The 24,632-nt window shown below is 46.2% G+C and overlaps 1 protein-coding gene across 1 annotated transcript in view; it reads right to left on the bottom strand.

The window, feature by feature from the left end:
- Etv6 (ETS variant transcription factor 6) overlaps positions 1–24,632 on the bottom strand; it is a 201,330-nt gene that overhangs the window by 44,030 nt on the left and 132,668 nt on the right. Inside the window, exon 3 of the mRNA XM_059258696.1 lies at positions 3,680–3,844. Within this exon, the coding sequence (XP_059114679.1) occupies positions 3,680–3,844 (165 nt within the window). The remainder of the gene's footprint in view (positions 1–3,679; positions 3,845–24,632) is intronic.

Genomic DNA, 24,632 nt, shown 5'->3' with positions numbered 1-24,632 from the left:
TGTGTGGGGAAGTTTCTTTTTCCTTCCGTTGTAGTAATTCCATACAGAAATTTCTAGTTTACAGTCAGGCCTCTCTAAAACCCTCCCCTCCATGCAGAATCATCTCAAAATCTGCGGGTTTCTGTCCATTAGTACATAGGCAGTTTCAAGGTTCCCCGAATCCCTTCCTCCTCCTGTGGTTCTTCTCTTCCCTTCCTCACCTGGCAGTCAACCCTCCCCAGGAGCTGTCACTTCTATCATCTCTACTTCTTCACGCTGGCTTCCCCTCCAAGGGAAGCCTTCCCCAAACTGCTCTAGCTGAGGTCACCTCTCTGGTGTTAAATCAAAGGGCACTTGTGGTACTTGGGAACAGCCCCACCTTGGCGTACTGACTGCCAGGAGTTTTCACCTGCCCCCTCCTAGGATGCTTCCTGCCTGCCAAGATGGCTGCTCTGTCTTTCCTCCTACCTCCCAGCTCTTCTTCCTCCAGCCCTTCAATAGTGGGTTTCCCAGCACCCTCACCAGCTCCTCGTGGACAACTGCATCTGTCCCCACGACTGCGCTCCACTTGTCTTCAGCCTGATCTGTTCTGGTCACAATGCCTTCTGACTACCAGGACCACATTTACTTATCTCTTGATTTATGGACCATGTGTCCAACACAGAAATCTTTAAAAACCAAAAGGGGTTTCCTAGTTCAGTAAATGCTGTTATCCAATCAGGTCAGAAATTTGGGGTTAGTCCTTCAATCACCCCCTTCTCCCCCTCTTTCATCTAACATTGAATCAGTCATCAAGTCTGGGGACTCTTGGGATCATCCCCTCTCTGTTGGCCCCGCCTTGGCTCAAGAATTGCTTTCACCATTCACCATTGCTTCAAGACTCCAGCCAGACTGCCCTACCTCCACACAGCACATCTGTTCCTGGCCAACCCTCTGCTTCAGATCCTGAATAGGATATGCAAGACCCTGAATGACGTGATGAAGGAATAATAAACGAAATGAAGTTAGTTGTTGAGCTATGGAGTATCCCGTTATATTGATCATTTCCGAGTTTGCCCAGCTAGTCTCATATTGGGGGTGGTTGGGGTATTTCCAGTTTATACTGTTATAAATAGACTGGCTAAGGACATTTTCTTTGTCCACTACTGGATAATTTCCTTGGGATATTTTCTTAGGAATGGAATTGCCGGTGAAAGGCTGTGATTAGCTCTAAAGCTCTCATTATATGCTGCTGGTGCTCAAAAGGCTGAGGCCGGAGGGCCACTGCTTAAATGCCATCTGCTACTTGAGATTCTCTCCCGTGGCTCCTGAGCTTCTCACTTCTCTGGGTTAGTGGTTGACAGTGGCACCCTCACATCATTAAGTGTGCACTTCTCAGGTGATGATTTGCTCTGCACACAACCTTCACAAGCAGATGATCATCTCAAGTAACACACGCCCCAGTTTGCAAACAGTTCTCTCTTCTCAGAAATTTTGGTTTCCTTTTGACTAATTATAAAATAGAGCAAATGAAGGAAGGGAAAGCATGCCTGGTGTGAGAGGCTGGGTCCTTTCTGCCTGCGGAGGAGTTAAGAGTAGAGCCTGCAGCTCACCCTCGGAGTTCCACGGTGAATTTCGCAGTGAAAAGCGTGCAGTCACACGCCGGGGGGTAGGGGACCCCCAAATGCCCAATACTGTGATGAGACAGTGTGAGATTCGAATGTGATTGGCTCTGGGTCCTAAGCATTCTATTTAGTATATTTTGGTCGCTAAACTGAGTTACGAACTTCTCATTTACTATGGGGAAAGGTAACCCATTTCAGTTCATGTATTTCAGTGATCTACCTCATCCAACTGGGCCCCACTTCTAAAGTGTTCCCCACTTCCCAACACACACACATATCTGTGCTGATATCTGTACCAAGTGGTGGAAGGTGAAAATGAAGTCAAAAGATTCCCCCATCTGAATTTTAAAACAATAAAACAAGAATATTATTTTACTGAAAAACAAGTAAGTGACCTTTAGCTTCCTATTTACGACTTCAAGACAGAGATCCTGAGAGAAGGGAGGCAGTCTGTAGAAATACTGTATTTAAGAACAAATCAGAAAACATATATTATAAGATAATTCCTTTCAGCTGAATGCAGAATAAAAAGTAAGGTAAGCAGTAGACTTGTGAGAAAATAGAAATGCTAGTAAGTGTGTATGTAGTTTATTAAAGAAAGCATCAAACAATTGCACCACACACCACAACACATCTGCTGCCACCAGATGACCTTCCCATGAGTGACCTCCCTAAGCATCTCTCTGACATGTGCTACACAGTTCTTACTCCTCGTTCAAAGACACAGTAAGATAAGAAAGAGCCAACTACGTGTGAATTCAGTCAAGGCCATGCAGTCGCCCTGCAATTTCTGGCAATTGCCCTCTGTGATTTGTATTCTAGGATTCTCTGACTTAAATCTAAAACATAGCTGTTCAATCTAGTGAGCCACCTTCTATTTAGATGGTTGGTCCAAGGAATTGCATGTAGATAATAATGAACACTTTCAGTTCAACTTTGAAATGGGACTTTTCTGTATTGGAAGAATGTAAGCAAAGTGTATTTCTAAAGATAAGGACACTAGTGGTTTGGAAAGAGTAGAAATTATTTACAAAGCCACACTGCCACACCAAAAGACCAACACACACACACACACACACACACACACACACACACACACACACACACACGAGTCTTGGAGATAGGGTCTCAAAATGTATTTCAGGCTGGCCTCCTACTCATGATCCCCCTGCCTCAGGCTTCTGTGTGCTAGGATTACAGGTCTACACCATGATGCCTGGTTTGCCAATTTTTTTTTAAAATGAATTAAAGGGACCTTGAAAGTGAGTGAATTTCTTTTTATTTTTTAAACAGGGATAGAGAGCATAATATGAATTAAGTCAATAATGACTTGAGTGATTTTGTTCATATAAAACAACGGACACATAAATCTATTCTACCTGAATGCTATGTGTGCAATAACTCTAAATAAGAGGGAACACCAAGTGAAACTTGTCTGTTCTCTTTTATTAATTGGGTCTTTCTGAGTCCAGTGATCACACATGTCTCTGCATTTTAATCACCCAGATCCATTTAATGGGGCCACTATTTAATAGCTCAAGGGCTGGATAACACGATTCTGTCAAGGTATCAGCAATGCCTAACCCTTTCCTTTCTTACTCGACTGTTGTTATTTTAGATAGAGGATCTTTTTATGCAGCCCAGGCTGGCTTTGAATTCATGACCTTCCTGCCTTAACCCCCTGGATGGTGGGATTGCAGGTGTGCGCCACCATGCCTAGGTCTCCTGTGTTTTTAACTGAGTGGTTCACAGCATGTGCGCTCTTAGCCGTCTCTTCTAAAGTCTTTAGGATCAGGGGTAAGGCAGATAAAAGAGGAAGAATGGAATTTTTCTTCACTATTTGATGGGACACTAGACCCCTTAAAGTTTCTGTGTCTGCTTATAGGTGAATTACTTCTAACCTAAGGGTCTCTTTGATCTGGAAACCTCCTCTTCCCCACACACCGGCCAATGCCAGTAGACCTTCTTTTTCTTAAGCTGTCATTATGTTTGTTCCCATGAGACCTTCTGTGGAGATTACTGCCTCAAGATGAGTATGGCGGAAAACCGGCCATGTTTTCCATGCTGAGTCTGGTAGGCAAGAACCAGACTCTTACCTGAATGAGGAGATCGGTAGCGGAAATCCTCTTTGGTCAGCAGCAGGAGCGCCTTGCCGTTCATTTCGAACGTGTTGCTCTCAATGGGCCTTAAAGAAAACTCGTTTTCCGCCCACTTGAGCCACTGGGCTACGTCATCTCTGCTCCAGTAAATCGGCTGCAAGCCTGTTGGAGAGCACAAGGCAGAGAGAAAAGACCTGGTCAGTCACACAGTTGGGACAAAAGGGGAAAGGTCTTGGAATGATTAACAGAACTGAGACTGTCTCAAGAGCCTTCGGGTTGAGTTCCAAGGCCCAGGTTTGTAAGTGCTTAAGTGTGGGTCACATTAGCTTTTTTCTTAGAGGCAAAATGAGGGGAACCCCCTTTCCATGTGTCTCAGGGATGACAGGTCTTAGAGCCCTGCCCCAGGGCTGCACTAAGGTCAGGTTGGCTCCAACGTGGCCTGGGGGCACCCTAGGAGGACTGGAATTATGACAAATCTCAGTGTGTTTAGCAGGAGACCTTAGACTCAGAGCTCATGTGATTGTAGCCCAGAGTCCTTTGAAATGGGAGTGTTCCAGGGCTAGTCTTGACCTCCCCTAGAGCTGCCAAATAATGAAGCATCCCCTGAAACTTTTTCCAGGAAGAGTCATTTACTCAGCCTCTGGGAAGAGCCAGGCTAGCCTCTGGCAAATGCACAGCCAGAGTAACACAGAAGGTCCTTTGCTTTATTATTTGTCTTGCTGATGGACTGGAAGTGGGTCAGATGTCACCGACAGGGTGGTTCAGGTTGTATCTCTGGGAGGCAGAGAGTCTGTAGTTTTAGTTCTCTTTGCTGCTATGGGAAACTCTGATACATCCTTCAAGTTATTAGAACAATAGTTCTCAAAGTGGGATCCTTGGGAACCCAGAGGGTTCCCAAGACCCTTTCACAGTGTCTATACAGCAAAAACTCTTTTCAGAACAATATTAACATTATTCTCTCATGAGCACATATGGAATGTTCTAGGAGCTACATGACCTGCTACCGTCACAACAGGTTGAACACAGAGATGTGAATCCAGGTATCTTCTATTAACCTAGACACTGGAGAAGTTTGTAAAAGCATATAACACTACTGTTGTTTGCACACATCTTTTGACAATATACTTTAAATATATATTGATATAGGCCTAGTTTGTTGGTCAATAAGTTAGTGAATACTTTAGAAAGTAGTTTACAATATGGTAAGGGTTGCTATAAGTCCTATGAGCAAAAGCTCTTGTGCGGGAGTTGGGGGGAGAGGGTGGGGGGTGGGGGGGGGTTGGGGGAGTGGAGAGTTGAGGAGAACAGTCTTTGATAATTATTCACAACTTGAATCCTGACAGCACAAGGTCTGCAGGGCTTCACCTTCTGAAGTCTCAGAATCAAGTATCAAAGAGAGCTCAGAGGGACCAGCGTATGTGCAGAGATGGGGCGTGTGTGTCATAAACGTGACCTTCAGCTCAATCCTACAACGAACCAATTTTCGCCCTAACCTGGGCATGATGAAGTACTGCTGAGAGAGGGGAAGACAGGGCTCAGATCCCAGGGAGAACATTCCAGGCTCCCACGGTGATTGCTGGCTCTGCCTTCTAAGAGGCTCCTCTGAAGGAGATGCTTTTGAAGAACAGACGTCAGTTTCTTCTAAGTCCCCGGAAGACTCCTTATAACCAGTCAGTTGGCTAGGCCTGGTAACACAGCTACTTGGAAAGCAACGGAAGGCTATGCATGGCTGCCTGGGCTACAGAGTGAGTTCAAGACCAACCTGGCAACTCAGTGAGACCTCATCTCAAGTCAAAAGAGGGCTGGGGTTAGTTCAGTGGTAGCATGCGTGAGACCTAAAGTTTAATCCCTACTACCCTAAAATCAAAACCACCAATCCAACCCAAAACCCCAAGCCTTTGAGTGTGTTTTCTTGGCTTTTAAATTTTATGGCAATGTTTTTCACATGGACGAAACGAGTAGCATTATGAGGTAGCTACTGTAATATGTGACTGCTTTATGACTTTTAGAAGGAAATAGAGCCACTAAAGGGTCTGAGGTTTTGTTGTTTGGCTCTTGACTGGCCAGAAAGCAATGCCTATTGAAAATGGTTTATGGATATCCAAGTGTCCACCTCTTCCTAGTAGAGAGCGAAGGTTAGCCAGGCTATCCTGGGAAAACCTTCAACTTCACCTCCTACTGTCAACAGTGCCCACTTGGAACAAGAACAGCATGCCAATTTGTGACTTCAGATGTTACTGGTATGTGGGAGGAGGGTAATGCCATCAGGGGATGGGTGGAGGTTCCCATCAGGCCTGTCACAGGAAAGCACCTAGTGGCCAGAGGGCTTTTTAGATGATGCAGGGAAATGGGTCTGGGGCAGCTTGTTGGGATGTCAAAGTAAATACAGAACCAAAGCCTGCCTAGGAGGGGAAATGAAAATAAAATGCTGACAGTTCTACCCAGGACAAACTGAAACAGAGAGGTGGGTGAGAAGGGGGCGGGGGCCACCAGCAGTAATTTGAGGTTCTTTATATTCTATGGAAGAAAATCCTCATGAGTAATCTTCTCCCTAAATACAAGAAGAGTCACACACTCCCAACAACACTGCTGGGTAAGAATAACAGTTTCTCTTCTCACTTCCCATTAATCTCTTCCACAGCTCGGCCTTGAAGCAACCAAGGCCACAGTGCTGTGGAAACCCCCTCCCCAGGAGCCCACACGGAGGCTCTGAGCACATGCACAGCTGGACGGCAGGTTACAGAGCACTTGGCGGCTAAACAACAGTGACCCCGATGCTGCCAGCCACCCGCTGGAGGACACTCAGGAGATCGATCAGCTTCACTGCACTTCCATTAGCGTCAGCAGAAGGTGGACAGCTCACTGAGCCAGAGACAGGCTCGCCATGCAGCAGTGTTGTCCCTCTGCCATTTCTTTTCTCATTCAGCGGTATAAAAAGGCTAGGATATAGCATATGCTTTGTAATTTTAATGGAGAAAAAAGAAGCCACTCCCTTCAAGGGCCCTAAAGCCCGTATGCTGAAGTGTCTAATGGAATAGCGCTGGTACCTGGAGGAAACTCTGGTGTGATGAAGACTATTTAACTTCTCTGCACCTAGCACTGTTTAAAGCATTTCAGAAATATCAGTCCATTTAACTGCATGCTTGTACAACACTTGAGATGGAGGTGCAAACTAAGAAACGGAGGAGACCGATGCATTTAAGGGATTCACCCCGTGCTTGAATGGTTCTAGCAACAAGTGGAGCTGAGGTCTGAATCCAAGCACTCAGATTCGAGTCTGCTTTCTTACCCAGGCCTTTTCCATCCACACTCAGAACGAGGATTGGCTTTCCAAAGACTGAGGAAATCGACTCCCTCCCACCCAACGCTGAGATCCTTGGCCGAGGCAAGTTATCAGCAGATTGAAGATAGAAAAAAAATGTGCAGATCCCAGGGAGACAGATTTATGGCTAGGAAGGAGGGGCAGGCGGAACGCCACTTCCAATGTGTCTGGGAAGAAAGTGCTGTTTTCACAGGCTGCTCAGCACTGACACTTGCTCCTGACTTTGTGCCCAGCTCCCAGTGGCGGGTGGGACCAAGGCTGCCTGAGAAGGGAGGGATGTGTAGGATGTGTTTCATAGTCAGTTCTGGCAATTTGGCTCAACAAAGAAAGAATATATCCGTTAATGATTAGGAAGGAGGGAGGAAGGCAGAGAGAAAGAGGGAGACAGACAGACAGACTAGAGAGAGACACCCTCTTAGACATTACACTAATACCAATACCAATGTGCCACAAGAGCCATTTAACCATGACCAGCAGTCTTACCACACCAATTAATTTCAGAGAGCACTTGGTGAGAATTTTGTATGGAGGAACTGAACTTCTATGAATGAGAAAATGACTAAGACTCCCACTGGCCTTCTTTCTTAAGGAGGTCCAGTCAAGTTCATGGGCTCACATCCTTCAGCGATACATCCAGACTCTTGATTTCTTCAATTTCATGTTCAAAGATGGCCACCACACCCATCAGGACATCTTCAGCTCATGCTCAACTTTCTGAGTTATGCTTAAATAAATGATGGAAAGCTGACTGGGAATCAGGAGCTGGGATTCCACTCCCACATCTGCTGCTAATGAGCATGCGATTCTAGGAAGTGCGCTTGCCTCATTTCTCTGTGGCTCAATGGCTTCACCTGTAAAAATATGGGGCTCAGGGTATGTATGTGACCAACAAGTTCCTGAAGGGTTTAATACAGCCAGTGTGTACCTACTGAACTGGAACCTTAAACACAAAGCAACTCAGCCAGCCAGGATGTTTGTTTTCCTACAAAACTGCTCTACATTTGAGATCATGACCTCTGTAACTTCTCGAAGGCTCTTCTGAGTCATGGAAGGCACATTAGTGCTGAAGAGTGTGCTGCTATGTTCTAATTCTTTGCAAAGCTGTCAGTCAGCATGGCAATGATAAACACAACAGTTTGCCCCTTTAAAGTCCAAAGGTGCTTCCTACCTGTCACGGCCCCTAACTCACAGGAGCCCCACAATTGGCTGGTGCTTCCTACCTGTCACGGCCCCTAACTCACAGGAGCCCCGCAATTGGCTGGTGCTTCCTACATGCCACTGCCCCTAACTCACAGGAGCCCTGCAATTGGCTGGGTTCTCATTTCAGTTTAACAGATGAGGAAACAGAAGGCTTAGAGTTGTGGACGAGTGTGAGTGTGTGTGTGTGTGTGTGTGTGTGTGTGTGTGTGTGTGTGTGTGTGTTTGCAATGGAACCCAAGGCCTCATAGATGTTCAGCAATTGTTCTATTGCTGAGCCACACCCCAGTTCCCAGCTCAAGGCCTTTCACCACTATAGCCCTTGGGAAAAACATCCTTTCATCTCAAACTCTCCATATTACACGTGTTTGCTATGGAGTCCACGCACTGGTGGGCAGAAGTTGAGAATGTGAGGGATGGAGATGCCACAGATAGGCACTGACTCAACCCTGGTCTCCATGACTGATTAGGAAACCAAGGCCTGGAAAAGCTAACCATACCACTCCTGGTCAACCCACCCCAGGGATCCATGTGACCCAATCACTTGACTCCATGACAGCAACTTTATGACCCTTGACCCAGTCACGTCCAGTGACTAATTCCGTCCTTGCTTGGTCATCTTGTCTTATAATAAACAGCCCAGAACTACAGTTTTCAGAGGTTGTACATCTGTGTTCCCCCAACTCCTAAGACAACATAGGAGTGTGACTTGGGTCTTTCTCTGCCTGGACAATACAGTTCAATGACGATGCAGCAGACACTGAATTCTTAAACCAAACCAAATCACAATGATGGCTACCATTCTTGCCTTGGCAGGTGAGACCACAACAGCCCACAAAACTGGAAGAGGCAATGCTGGGGTTTTGGCTCCTCAGTCTCACGATTACTTCCACCATGATAATTTTCAAATAGATTGATAATAACAGCCAACACAAGCACTGATTGTGGGTCAGGGGATGCTTTATATATGCCATTCACCTAATTCCCTTTGCGCCATAAGACAACAATCACCAAATCACAGAGAACTTCAGTGACTGTTTGGATGAAGTCATGTAGCCAGGAAATGGAAGAGTCAGCATAGAAATCCAAGTGGTCTGATGCAATCAAAGTTTGTATTATTACACACCTGCCTCTAAGACTCTTTGGTACTCTGACAGAACATAAAGGTACTTTAATAACTTCTGCTTTTCCTAGGAATCCACTCCTGTTTTCTATGGTTACATTAATGGGAATATCTTTGCCTGTACATACATAACTGTATGTACCAGGAATCATCACACTGTAAGAATGCATGTCAACTGACAGCTGATTTAATCATTCTAGTATGCTGCATCTCACCCAGACACAGATCTCTTTCTAGTATTATCCATATTACAAAGCTTATATCATCAAAGCTTTGATAGGCATTTGTCATCCCCATGGGTCAGTAAAAGTGCTGACCAGGTAAGGCCTAAGACGGGAGCATGCTGGTGACAGACTAGCCCTCTCCTTTTGATGGGTACCAATCCATTTCCTATCTATCAACCCTCTACATACTCATCAATAAGATGGAATGCTTTTCTGAAGCTCAGAAATATAGCAAGTATAAAACTTTCAGCAACTTTACTGAGGATGCAGAAGTGGAGAGGGACCAATGTCTGGCCCCACGGGGATAACTTTTTCTCTATGCTCACACACACAGGTCTGAAAACCCGTCCTGAACGGTACTCAGGGTCCCATCAGCCTTCCTGTTTTGATCTGTGTGCCCACTTCCCCTCCCTATCTACTCCTCACATCAGGTCAACACGACTAGCACCTTTTCCTCTTCCTGCTACCCCAAGGGGTACCCTGGGGTGCCTGATGTTTCTGGAGAGTTCTCTGGCTTGGCATGACATGTGTCTGGGCCACATAGAAGAGCTCAGCTTTTGCTCTCCCAACAAGTCTACCCATCTCCAGTGCTCTGTCTGGTGGTCATTCTCCTTGATGAATGAAAGGAAAGAGTCAGAAGGTGAAGGGTGCTGTTTTCTCTTTGCATGTGTTGGTGTTACCCCACATAAGCCACAGCAGGCCAATAATAGGCTTCTCCTTAAAGCATCTCCAATTTTGTTCATTGTAGTCTGAAGTTATCCATAGCTCCTCTTGTCTTAATATTCTAGACCTATCATTTCTCTTTTCAGTAACTTTTTTAAAAATTACCCACTACACACAGCTTTTTAAAAGAGAGAGCTCATTAGACTGATACAAGATTGTAGGATGAGAAGCTGGCACACCATGCTGGCAAATGATTTGGTGATATTTTAAGAGCTTGGTGAATGTCAACTTCTAAGGATCTACCTTAGAGAAATAACTTTATATGCAGAAAAATCCTTCATGCACAAATATGTGCATTTTAAAAAAATATCAAGTGTTATTTTTAATAGTGGGAAACAGAACATAAAAAAGAGAGCAGTTACTGACAACATCTATGATAGAAAGTGATGCAATTGATAACAGTTTTTAGAAAGAATGAATATTCATATTGAAAATCAAAATAGTGTGTATACTAACAGAATCTCAAACAATGCACAGATGTTTTATAGAACATAAAATATTAATAGCAACCATCACTCAATAGTATTATTATAGGTGACACTGTCTCTTTTACTTATTTTTATTTCCCAATTTTCTGTATTAAGTATGCATCATTCTCTGGGATAGGGCACAGTCTTGCTAAATTGCTCAGGCTGGCCTTGAACTCCAGATCTACCTGCTTCAGCCTCCTGAGTAATGATGTCTTTGTAAACGTTGAGTCACTAGTTGAGGTGGTACAGTCCTGACATCCCAGTATGTGGGAGGTAGAGACAGAAGAATCAGAAGCTCAAGGCTAGCCTGGGCTATATGTGATCCTGTCTCAAAAGAAAAAAAAAAAAGAAAAGAAAAATGGAGCTCACTAGAGACTATCCTCTATAGAGCTGTATCTGATGATTTTGGTTGTTTTCTTCCATCTTTTTTTTTTTTTTTTTTTTAGTCATGTGCAATTGCTAAGTGAGAACACACCAACTATTCTGAGTAGTATTGTAGCATTTTGGTTCATGGGATCATAGGTAGTTTCCCTCTGATGTTTAAAAATTTGCTTTCTAATTAAGTCAAGAAAACACCTCTAGTCTGTCTTATTTCCCTTCCTTGATTCTATGTTAATGTTTTCATCCTCATCAGAAGTCCCCAACACTTCTACTTTGCCAGTCAGTCCCTCTGTCAGACTTGGGTCAAAGGGCAGAGCCTCTCCTTGTCTCTTCTACCTTTGGACAAATAAAATTTCCAGTTATTAGGTACATGTGCTAAGAGCAAAATGTGCATACATGTACCTGGAGGTGACTTCTCAGTGATGTACACACAGCACTCAGGACACACCTTCAGTAAGGCCCTTGGATGCAGCTAAAGAGCCTACTGCTTGATGACCCACCTCTATGCCTGCCACCCTGTTGTGTAGCAACTTCAGATTGAAACATTCCCTCTAGAAATGAGGGGGGAGGGCCAAGAGCCTCAGGAAATAAACAACTCAGTTTCAGGAAGTTCCTGAAACTAGCAAGACTCACAAGTCCCATTCTACAAGCTATAGCTGCACTAAACTTCTGGTGAGGAAGGAGACTCCCTGAGTGGCTGCACTGTCTGCAAGTCACACAGGGAGCTCTAGGGCTGCAGCTTTGGTGAGCTGGGGTGGGCTCTTCCCTGACAGCTATTTAGTCATCCCTGTTCCAATTAGTAACTCCTTACCCATTGTGCTGGTTTAACTGTCATCTTGACATAATCTAGAGTCACCTGAAAGACAGTCCTAAGGAGGGATTATCTAGATCAGGTTGACTTGCGGGCATGTCTCTAGGCACCTGTCTTGACTGTTAATTGAGGTAGGAAGACCCAGTCATTGTGGGCAGCATCATTCCCTAAGCAGAGAGTCCTGAACAGAGTAAGACAGGAGAAAGCTAGCCAAGAGCAAGCAAGGGTGTGTTTACTTTTTCTGTGGTCTTGACTATAACTGTGATGTAACTGGCTGCTTGATTTGAGTTCTTGCTCTGACTTCTCCAAAATGATGGCCTATAACTTGGATTTGTGAGTAAAATAAACCCTTTCCTCCTCTATGCTGCTCTTGGTCAGGGTATGTTATCACTGAAATAGAAATGAAGCTAAGACGTCCATATACGTGTTATCCCCCAAAACTCATCTATTGACAAAACTGGACTCTACAGCCTGTGGCCAATTCCCAGGCTAAGGTGGAGACGTTTGCATCGTGTCTTCCCAGTTAAAGTCACACAGCACACCCTCTTCCTGTCCAGGCACCATTCCTATCATGCTCCTGCGGTGGTTTGGAGAGTCAGGGTGCTTCGAACTTGTGAGGTTAGTACATCGGCAAATGTTCCCGTGTTCCTGTCATCTCAACCACCGCTCTGCGAAGCTACAGAGGACACATGTGTATTTGAAGCTCAGAGAGGCTAAGGGACTTTCCCAAGGTTACAATGAGCCTAGAACCAAAAGAACAGGAAGCTATGGCAGGAAAGGGTGGATCTTGGAGGAGTTGGGGGTGGAACAGAAAGCGAATATAATCAAAATACAATGTATGCATGTGCAAAATTCTCTAAAAATTAATAAAATTATATTTAAAGAGTCATTCTACTTCCTAAGGCAAATTTAAGTCTGACATGCAATAATTCCTGTATGTAGGATGTGCTCCATGCATTTGAGGTGGTCTTGCAGGACAGAGACCAGAGAGCTTAGTGCCTGGGCTCTGCCCTGCATCTTTAGGAAGTGGAAATGCACTCAGCAGCTCACTAGAGGCCAAGAAGCCAGAACAACAGCTCTGTAAGCTGTGAGATGTCCTTGGTGGAGCTCTGAAGCCACTATAGCACCTAAACAAAAAGGCCTGGCAGGGCCAGGGCACAGGCTGGGAAAGCAGCTGCCCTGAAGATACTGAGACTGTCAGGAGCAGGCAGGGAAGGAAGGGTGACGGAGAGCCAGGAAGGAGGTGTCTGCTTCAGGTGTGAAACATACCGGGCACCTTTTAAAAACTCAGTAATTCAATTAAAAGTTTAGCACAGTAGATGCCAATGGGCTTCACATGTGCAATTCAGTTAACTGGGGGTTGATTATACACATAATGCAGTATATAAACCACCCCAGATAACAACAAACCAAGCCCGTTAACGTACTGAACCTTTACAATTCATCATGTCTTTATTTTCTAAACCATACTGGGTAACGATGGAAGAAATCTAAAATTGTCCACAGCCTTAGGTTTTTGTAAGCAATCTAATGATTTGAAGTATATGTCAGAATGTAGGTTACAGGCAAATAGTGTCCCATTACAAAAGGCACTTGAGAGTCTCAGTTGGGTGTCAGCATGGGTCCTGGAATGCACGCTCTGAAGATTTCACAGGACAATGTGTTTTAAAAAAATCAAAGGAAATACAAGAAATTTCTGATGAACATCAGTGCTTCAAGTCATTCTCCCAAAAGAGACATGATGAGGAGGTTCCATGATAATCTTGGAAAATGGGAACTCACTTGAATAGTACCACTCAGCTTTTGGGCTTTTGGAGGCAAAGGTCTCCATGAGTTCAGAGATAGCCATTCTTTGAGAAGCACACAGAGGGAAATCTGCCTGCTATGTCAGTGTTTGTGGACCATGGAATCAATAGGTGGATCACTGGAAAATCAGTTTAGTGCTTTTCAGTATCTTGTATATCAATGAGTCTAACTGCTGACTTGTGATATAATGCAACAGCAAATTAGGTTTGGAAGAGAAATACATTACCTCAAATTACAGGGAGGAAAACAGAATAGAGAATCAGAGAGGGTGCCCACTTCTCACATAGACATCAGAGCAAGATAAAATGCTGAGAGTTACTTGGCAGCAGACCGTACGGGGGAGTGTCCCCTCTCAGGGAATGTTAGAAGTCCTTGCTAACACGCTGAAACTTGGTATGTACACTAGGGAAGGTTCGTATCAATCAATTATCTTAGTCTATGAACAGTGGATTGGTGTGACCAGAAACGAAAAGACACCACAGAGAGAAGAGCTTCAAAGGCCAAGAGGTAAGAAGGACAGACTTTCCTCCATTTGGGAGCAGAAAGATATATTTTATTTATCAACTTTACCAATGCTTATGCCAACAAGAAGTCCAACTGTAAGGCAGGAAGGAAAAATAAGAAAACTAGCTATTAAAAGTCAGTGTGTGTCTCAAATAGATGTAATGAGTGCATATAATGGGTGCCTGAGCATAAAGATCTGGCTGGATGTGTGGGATCTGCATCCTATAATTGACAAGGGCTGCCTGAACAGAAGAAAAGGAACAGCTTTTCTTTCCCTTCTGCTCTTTTAAGCCACACACAGATGATCTCTTGTCTGGCCATAGCCAAGGATCTACAGATATTCCTCTACTGAGTGTAACAAGAGTGACCCTCATTCCCATTCTGGATGGGGCAGGAGAGATCCAATCACTGGGGTGGGAGGGGGGTTCGCCTTTGTGTGGCCCAGCTGCCCCCTTGCACTTCCCTCCTGGGTTGCTCTTTATCCTGTGGAACTTTTGAGAAAGCAAGGTGCCTTTTTTTTCAGGATGGAGACAGTGCTTGCCATCATGAAATCCCAGAGGTGGTGGTGGTATGGGAGGGACAAGAACGGTGTGTATTGGGAAGGTGATGGCCAGAAGTAGGAAAGAGTGTTTAACTTTCAACAGGCACTCCATGGACCTCAGACTGGACCAAGGGGTCAAAGGAACCTAAAACTCTTCAAGGCTCTTCTTGAGTGTCTTTTTGGAAGAAGAATTCCATTCCACCTTGTCATGCCTGACTCCAGTGACAGTGACTCCAGTGTTTTCAAAGGCTGGCTGCCCTTTGCTGTGGCATTGAGTGTCCTTTGAGAGGCCAGGCAGCCAGTGCTAACTCAGCATCTGAGGGCTGCATGACTGACATCATGAGCAGGATGGAGCAATTTTAACGGCATTGCTGACGCGGATGCCTCATGAAAAAAAAAATCACATTTGGACCAGCAACTTCTATTTAAAGACAATCCTGTTGCACTTTCTTGAATGTGCCCGGGAGACTAACTTCTCTGCCCCTGACCCCTTCCTTCTTTATTCACAGGGAAATGGCCTTTGTGGATCTAGCCACAGGAGAGAAAAATCTCCTCTCTCCCTAGTTCCACTCTTCAGCATGAGAGCTGTGATGACTGCTGATCCCCTTGGCTGAGGACTTGTACACAGTGGTAGGGAAAGTACAAAGACAAGACCCATTTCCCTTGGGGCTCAGTGGCCAGAAGGGAACCAGGAGGCCCTACCTTATGCAGAATACCTTTCTCGCTTGGCTCACTCACCCTATCTGGAATTTTACATCATTTATAGCTTGTGATAAGGGCAGGTGGAGTCCTGTCTGTGGAAGAGGAAGCTGATAAAAGTAACACCAGATGTCAATACAATCCATTCATGCTCAGCTTTGTTAGGTAGTAAAAAGAGTCAGAGGCATACAGGCAGACACAGAGTGTCAAGGTGGACTCCCTTATAGCCAGGGGCTGGGGTACACTCTGAGCAGCTGGGAGACACCAAAAGGAAGAGACCTGGATCCAATTCTTGCCTATTGTCACATGGAGTTGGTCATTCCTCTCTTGGAGCTCATGAACTCATTATAGGAGAGGATGACCTTGAATACCTGACCCTCCCAAGTGCCGGGGTTATAGGCACGAACTGCCACGCCTGGCTCAGATGAGAATAAGGATGGAGCTCTGCAAAGAGGTCCCTGTGCTTTGAGCTTGGAGGTGAGAACCCATGAAAACTGTCAAGAGAATGAGTGGAATGTCACTGGTGGTGCAAGCAACATTCATTCACATTGTGCACAAGCCCTTTCTTGTGCCTGGGCGGGGCCTCTGCTCTGGTGAGGTCTCTAAGCACTGTTATCACTGTTTATCAAAGCACACTGTCTACTCCGACTTCTTAACAAGTATTCCTAACATGGTAGAAAAACACTAGAAACGGCCTCTAGCCAACTTACTAAAGGAAATGACAATTCCACTTCCATCCTGTTTCTGCGACCTATTAGCACAGAGGCTGTCAAAGGTTGAATGGTCCCCAAAGATATCCTCCTACTGTCACCCCTGAAGACTGTGGGTGAGACCTTTTATGAGAAGCATCTTTGCAGACATAACTTAAGGATCATGGGATGAGGTGCAGTGGCCACATCCAGACTTCTGCAGGTCTGGGCTTCCTTTGGGTTTTTTCTCATTGGATCCCATTACCCACATGGTGAAATCTCTGCCTTTATTCAATATTTGCCATTTTCTCCTGAGTTATTATTTTTGTTGTTTTCTTATTTTATTATAAAAAATCTTTTGTTTGCATCTTCCATGACTCTTAAAGACTCTGCCCTTTGGATCCACCGTGCATTCTTATTAGCTTACTTTTCATTTCTCAAGTGATTTTCCTGTTGACTCTTTCCTGAGTGCTGCTAACTCATTTCTGAGTTTTTCTACTTCTGACTTAACACTGTCTCCACTATCCCCTCTCATGCTTTGTATCATTTCCCTCATGTCTGTGCTCACAAGGAAGGATGTGGATGCTGTGAACTGTTGGTGTTACCTTGGAATGCACGCATGTTGTCTTGGGGAGTGCTAGCCTGCTCCCAACTTTCCTCTATTTTAAAAAGCGTGTTTTGGTTTCACTACTTTCCTACTGCTCATTTTTTTTTTCTTTAAAACAAAGTTAATCTTCCTGGGTTTTTAGGAATTAACTTACTTTCAGCTTTACCTAGCTCACTCTTCTGTTCAAATGCAGCAGCTAGCATTCTGAAATTGCTTGGTTCTGTTTTCCCTGGGGAGTTCTTGCCCAAGTCTCTCCTTCTCTGCTGCCGTAGATGGAGAAGGTGCTAGGCCGCCCCAGAGTTAGCAGGCACCAGAGAATCCTACATCTTGGAGAGCCCCAGAGGTCACTCACACTACTGGTGAAATGAGCCATTTTTCCACGGTGAAGACTTCTTGGTTATTTGGAGTTTTTCTTGTCCAAAGGCTTATCAAAACCCTTGGGGACACCTTGTGACCTAGCTGAAAGTACTGCCCTTGGGTTTTGCTACCAAATTGCTATGTTCTTATAGGAGCTTGAGAGAATTCTGCTGTTACATGTGTCATCTTCCCAGAGTGTCCCATAATATTTCTTACATGAAAGGACAGTGCAGACTTATAAGATAAATGCCAAGCTTTGGTAAACCACTGCTGGATTCTGTGACAGCGAAAGAAATGTAATAATAATCTGAGGGGTTTCAGGACACACCTGTGCGACCCAGATCAAAGGAAGCACCACCTGAGAAACAGAGACAGGAGGGACAGACAGGCCTGGGAGGGAATGTAAACCAAGCAACTGGGCCTCGAGGCTCCCTCTGCACTAGAAACCCAGGGTACGGGGCTTCTTGCATGATGGAACTAAGGACTGGTTTCAGTGAACATAAAGTCTCCCATCAGAGGCAATCTCTCCCATTTACAGGGCCCAGTAGACCCTGCCACCCTCCTTCCTTGACAGCACCATGGTCATCTGAAAATTTCACAAGACTCTGACTCACTCAGCCTGTGGGCCGCACACCTCAGCGGTCCTAAGTGATGGTGAAGACCTCAGCATGTGATTCTTCCTCAAGAACAGTGACAAATCACAGCCCCGAGATACAGGGAGTTTCAGTCATCAGCTTTGCACACAACCCTTCAGAGGCACCAACCAGCAGCTCTCCCAGACAAGTCCCACAAAACCAGTGAGGCATTAACAGCAGGGCCTGCAGGTGTCCTACCAGCTTGTCAGCCCCAACCCTGCTCTCCCACTTCCCAACCCGGCTCTCCCCAGTCACCTCTGCTTTCTCATTAGGCTTCTGTCTCTTTGGAAGACCAGACTCACCCTTGACCTGCCAGTCTCATCACTACAGAGCTGTGTTGTACTGATAATTTTTTTAATGTCTTTCTTTTTTAAAACGTGGTCCTTGGAAACTTTGCAAGAAATGTATCGATTTGAGATACTCAAGCTGAATTATTGAGCTTTGGCAGAAGGAAATAAATCTTTCCCATTCCCCACGCCTGCTGCCAAGTGCGGCTTCCAGGAAGCAATGTCCGTCCTTTCTGGAAATGAAGCAAAAGCCAAACATTCTACCGCTCTCCCCTGACCCCACCCCTTCACTTGAATTCACTGACAAAAGCACTTTACGATTCATTGCTCATTTGCCCGAATAGGCATCCGAATTAGTAATGCCCAAATTAGTAATGCCTGGCTGAGGCAGCTTCCTAAATAATGAGGCCTGATCGGTTTGGCAGACCCAGGGGCCTGTGGAGAGCAAGCTTGCAGCGCGTCATTAGGTTAAACACTCTTCCGGTTTTATAATCAAAATTTCCCCTACAGACCTGGATGTGCAAAGGAGAAAGAGCATGCTTACTGACGCCAGAGATTAACCAGAGCAGGAGCCAGGGCTGGGGTGGGAAGGCGGGGGACCAGCACTCAGGAGTGGAGACTCAGGCAATGGTGTTCCAACGCACAGGGCACGGTGAGCACACAGACTCCTGACATCTGCTGTTTCTTTCAGTTCAGCTGAGTGTTCATTCTACCTGGCCACGGTCCAGGGGAATTCCCATCATCACCAGCTGAACACAGTGTGGTCTAACTGCACAGCCTTCCTCCGCCCGTCGCTCCCCTCACTCGCTCCCTGCCCCATCCATCTAACATCTACCATGGTGCTGAGCCTCCGGTTAATGCTGGGGTGTCAAGGGGAATGATGCCCGGACAGTCTGGTTGGGAAACTGGGCGTGTGGAGAGATACTTCCCAGTCTGCATCAGAACCAGGCCAGGGTAGACTCTCAAAGGAAGGAAGAAGGGGTGACAGCTTGCAGGCACAGCCAGTTCTGGAAACTGAGCAGTCTGACACAGCTATCACATGAGGTGATAGGGAGGGTGGGGTGGGAGGTGATGTCTCCACTTTGATGCTAAAATGCACTGGACTTAATCTATCTCGAACGGACATCTGGACAGTACTCACTCTCACTTATGTCTCCCAGCCTCAGAGTAGACCACCACCATGCTGCAGTGGCCAAGGGCCCCACGCCTTACAGGAACCCTTTCTGCTCCCTGCTACGTGCCCCTCCAGTCTGCTGGCTCTGCCTTTCCTCGGCATCCACATCCAACGGCTTCCTCCACTTCCACATTAGTCCCAGCCACTGCTAGCTCTCATGGTCCCAAACTAGTCCCCCAGCTTCCATCACATGGTCTGTTCTCAACAGACTTGCATAGCTAATGATGCTCTAGTCATTCAGAGTTCATGTCCAAGTCCTTAAGATGACTGGAGCCTGACATGCTCAGAACCTACTTCCTCACCTCCCCCCGCCCAATCCTGCTTCTTCCTGCTCTGGCTATACGGATACCCACACACCGGACACAGCCCTACCACAGGGCCTTTGCACTGGCTGCTCCCTTCAGCAGGAGGCATCTCCTAGCCTTCTCTGAGACTGGGATCCTCCTCACTTCCTTTAAGCTCTCCCTGGACTTTCCACCCAAAACAGCTAGTCTCTGTTCTCTGACTTCTTCTTTTCCTGTTGCCCCACTTTCTAACAGTTCCACTACTTGTTGTTTACTTATTTATTGTGTATATGTGATGTGTGTGTGTGTGTGTGTGTGTGTGTGTGATGTGTGATGTGTGTGTGTGTGTTCTTCACTATCACTCTCCACCTTACTTAGAGACAAGGTCTCTCCTGAACGTGGGGCTCACTGACTCAGCAAACCTGACCGACTGGTGAACGCCTGGGATGTGCCTATCTCCGCCTTCATCTCCACCCCCCCCCAACACACATGGGTGCTGGGGATACGAACTCAGATCCTCACGTTCTCACAGCTGCTCTACAGCAAGTACTTTCCCTGCTGAGCCATCGTCTGAGCCTCTTTTTTTGTTTATTATTCTTTACTAGAATTTAAGCAGACCTTTGCTTTACTCCTGCTATACCTCCAACGCCTCAAGCAGTTTCGGGTTCACTACGGAAACTCAACAAGCATTTCTGAACGAATGAGAAACTATCCTGTATGAAGGAAGTGGTGTAGCACAGTGGTCATGAGTGAGGCCCTGGGACCAGGTCTCCTGGGGGTTAAATCTTGGCACTTCAACTTGCTAGCTAGGCTGCGTGACCTCTGGCAAGGTACACATTCATCCGTGTTTCAGCTTCCTCAATCATAAAACTGGGACGACGACTGACCTTCATCAGGGAGCTGTGAGCACTAAGTGGGATGGGACAGGTAGAAAGCTCTCAGAGCAGAAGAGAACCTGGCATAGATTGAGCACTTGAGAAATAATGGTCATTATTAGCCAGAGCCTTGTCTGCCACACTGAGTTTAGACTTTTATCCTCAGGCTACACGGAGTCATTGACGGATGTTAAAGGAGGGAGTAACATAATCAGATATTGTTTCAAAGGACTGTTCCAGCTGTGCAGGGGAGAATGAATCACATCAGGGCAAGACCAGGAGACCAGCTAAGAGGCTCCTGCAGAAACAGATGACAGACATTGTTAACATGAACTAAAACAGAAGGACTGAAGAAAAGGGCGGACTCAAGATACTACAGCGGAACGACAGATGAACAGGAAGAGAAACTCAGTGTGAAGGAAGCAGTCAACGGCAGAACCTGGGCTCCTGAATTTTACCAGACAGTGGTACCCTCCCAGGCCAGGCCAAAGGGGAGGATGTGGAAAGATGGGTCAATTTTGTTGACTATGGACATCCAGTAAAGAAGGTAGCTGTATCGGTATATGTACTTGTGGAGAAGGACTTGAGTCATAGATACATTCAAATTTTGTTGTCTCCATCATACTGCTTGCTGAGGCCATTATCATAGATGGATTTCCCCAAGAAAACATTTAAGGAGTGAACTATTTATGAGAGGTGTATTCCGGAAGAATGAGACAGCAGGGGACAAGTCAGGGGCGAGTCAGGAGAAACTGGGTGTGCACGTCCAGTGCACTGGAGTCAGAGCAGAGGACAGCTACGACCACTGGAGGAGTAAGTGGGAGGTGGGGAATGCAGAAACACGTGACTGTGTGTGACAGCAAAGGACACTGCAGAACCTAGACAGATTCCTTTGAAGATGAGGGGCGAAAGACAAGAAGGCTGACTACGGAGGGAGAATGGGCGGTGTGTGTGTGGGGTTAGGCAGCAGGCGAGGCTGCTGTGGAAGAGGCAGAACTCAGGAAAAAGGCCTCTGTGCTCAGGTAGAGAAGCCCATTTCCACTGAGGCAGAGGAGGCAGTAAGATGGGCTGAGTGGGCATTGGAGGGGAGCTGCTTGACCAGCGAGGCTAGCTGGAATGTGCAGAGAACCTGGTGGGACCGCTGGGCTAGAAAACAGGGTGTCTGCAGGCAATAACTACAGGGAGAGGGGTAAATTTCTTGGGGAACCCTAAGCCTTGATGAGTACTCCCAGGGCCCACTTGAGGGAAGCATCTTCTCAGTTTCATTCTGTCCAACAATTCTACTCTTTGGTGGAAGTGACCTTTTAGATTCGGAGACACCACACTGTAGGTGGTATAAAACTAAACCCACGCCAAATATTCAGAGAGAATACACAGTGTTAATCTTTACTATTTGTATTGAACCCAAGGCCTTATGCATGCCAGGCAAGAGTTCTACTACTGAGCTACACTCCTGACTCTGTCTAAACTTTTATTTTGAGACAGTTCTAATAAGCTGCCTGGGCTGGCCTAGAACTTGTGATCCTCCTTTCAAGGACCTAGGATCATAGGCCTATGCTACATGCTTGGCTGAAAGTCATGGAACATTCTAACCTAACCCCCCTAGACACCTTTCTAGGCTTTCCCCCAGCTCTCTATCACACCTGACTGTCCAAGCACTCTCCTCGGTGTGCCTCTGCTCTCACGTACGCTCCGCCTGGCTTCTTCTACATTTTTGCCTGCTGAAACACATCCCTTCAACATGGTGTGTGGGGGTGTGTCAATGTGTCACTGCACGCATGCACTTGCCTGTGTGAGTATGTGCAGAGGCCATGGGCTCTGTGGTTACGGTCCCATGGCCATGTCCAGCCTTTTTACGTGCTCCTGGGGATCTGAACTCAGGTCCCCATGCTTGTACTCCAGGCACTCCTAACGCCGAGCCACCTCCCCCAGCCCTCACTTCTCTCTTTTAAAGCCTGTACCTGAAGTCACTTTTAAGATGCCTTCGTGTCTTTCTCCCTGTCTTGTTTCCAGAGCACTTGGCAGACATGCGTAATTTCTAGAACAATGTGTTGAAGCTGTCAGTGTGTTACTGATGTATCCAATGAGGCAACAAGCTTCAAATGTAAGGCTGTTTAGGCCCTTGTCCTGGTTGGATTTCTGTCCATCTGACACAAGCTAGAGAGTCATCAGGGAAGAGAAACCACAACTGAGAGTGCCTACAGGCAAATCTGTAGGTCATTTTCTCGATTCGCGTTTGATGTGGGAGAATCCAGCCCGCTACTGGGCAAGTGGTCCTGGGAGGTATATGAAAGCAGGCTGAGCAAGCCAGCAAGCTTGTTCCACCATGGTCTCTGCTCCAGTTCCCGCCTCCAGGCTTCTGCCTCAAGTTCCTGCCTTAGCTTCCCCTGATGATGGACTACAGCCTATAAGCCAAATAAATCCCTTTCCTCCCCAAGTTGCTTTGGGTCATGGTGTTTTATCACAGCAAGAGAAATATAACTAAGACCAAGGAATGGATCTTAGTAAGGGCCTGGGCACTTGAAGTTGACCATGTGGCTGGCTAGGACTAGTGTAGCCACTAAAAAGTGAGGGAGAACCTTTCAAGTAACCAGGTATGCTGGCCATATGCTTGTAATCCCAGCTACCTGGGAGGCGGATGCAGGAGGATTACAAGTCTCCGGCACGCGAACGGAGGTCAGAAAATACTTGCAGGAGTCAGTTCTCTCCTTCTACCATGTAAGTCCCAGGGACTAGACTCAGGCCATCAGGCTTGGGGCAAGTGTCTTCACCTGCTGAGTGGTCTCATCAGCCCAGTTTGAATATTAAAACTGAACACACCTTACACCTGCCATGCGTTTTTTCTAGCAATCTGTCTTACTAATCGGCTAGACATCAGATTATCAGCAGAAATTAGTTTACAGAGTTGTCACACACAAATCCCTATAGATACCAGACCCTTCTCCTCATGTCCTCCTTAGATTCAAATCCCAAGAATGGCTGGCAGCACTTTGGTGGAGAGAGCATTCACACACCTGATCTCACTTGGCATCACATTAGCCAGGAGAAGAAGCGGAATGGACATGATTGTTCTTATTTCCTGCTGAGCAGCATGAAGGGAAGGAGCTAAGTGGTGTCCTTTAAAGTCACTGAACCACTAAGAAGTTGGGCCAGCTCTTAGTCCAGAACTCAGCAAATACACTGACTGGACTCCCAAGCCAGAGGTGACACCATGGGTCTGTGTCCTTCAGGAAGATGTTCCAGGAGCAATTATCCTCTTTACAACTAGACCCTGTGAACCACCCATCTAAAAAGGAAGTCCCCTCTTCTCGGGAACGTTGGATACAGAATTAGAAGCCTTGCATCCATTGAGGTAAGGAACGTGATGGTTCTTTGAAATCACCATAACCAGTAAGCGATAGGCAGATATCCTGGTTTGTGGCATGGTTTGATTTCTCCAGGCAGCTGTGTAAACTGATGAACCAGGAGAGAGGAAGGCACGCCCGTTTCTGTTGCTCTAGGTCTCTGCTTCCCTCTCCTGTAGGCTCCCGTTGGCTTGAGCTCTTGGTTTCCTGAGCCCAGCACACAGAAGCTATCCCGGGTCTGCACAACTGAACCAGTTATCCTGGATGGAAGTCTTATTTGAGGTTCCTTATGAAGGCGTGACAAGACACAGGTGGCATGGGAGAGGTATACTCTGCTCACATCACTCCCCTTTGGCGTGCTTTTGACTTCAGCCCTTAGGCAATTATATAAGGGGAGGGGGAGGGGGAGGAGGGAGGGAGAGAGACTGACCACAATGAAAACACATTAATCTGAGCCACTCACGATGAGGATCCTAAACCACAGCAGGCTCTGAGTGACAGGCAGATGTTAAACTGCTTCTGAGTGACAGTGTCAAAGCCAGGCACGACTCAGTACAAGCACTGCTGAACTAAGATCTGAAAGGGTAGGGTGGCGAGTATGTGCAGTGATCTGTCTCATACTTTGGTAAATATGTTTATGACACTTATGTCTGCAGCAACACTTTAAAGGGTAAAATTTGGAGGCTGGAGAAATGGCTCAGTGGTTAAGAGCACCTGCTGCCTTTGCAGAGGACTCAGGTTTGGTTCCCATCATCCACACTGGCAACTCACAACCATTTTTAACTCCCGATCCGGGATCTGACCCCCCTCTTCTGCCTCTATGAGTACCTACAATGGACAATGGACGTGGTGCACATACATACATACGTTCAGGTATACACGCACACACGCATGCAT

This window comes from Peromyscus eremicus, chromosome 3, assembly GCF_949786415.1.
Source record: "Peromyscus eremicus chromosome 3, PerEre_H2_v1, whole genome shotgun sequence".
NCBI lineage: Eukaryota > Metazoa > Chordata > Mammalia > Rodentia > Cricetidae > Peromyscus > Peromyscus eremicus.
Note: the sequence above shows the minus strand (reverse complement) of the source record. Positions and strands in the feature narration are given on the sequence as shown.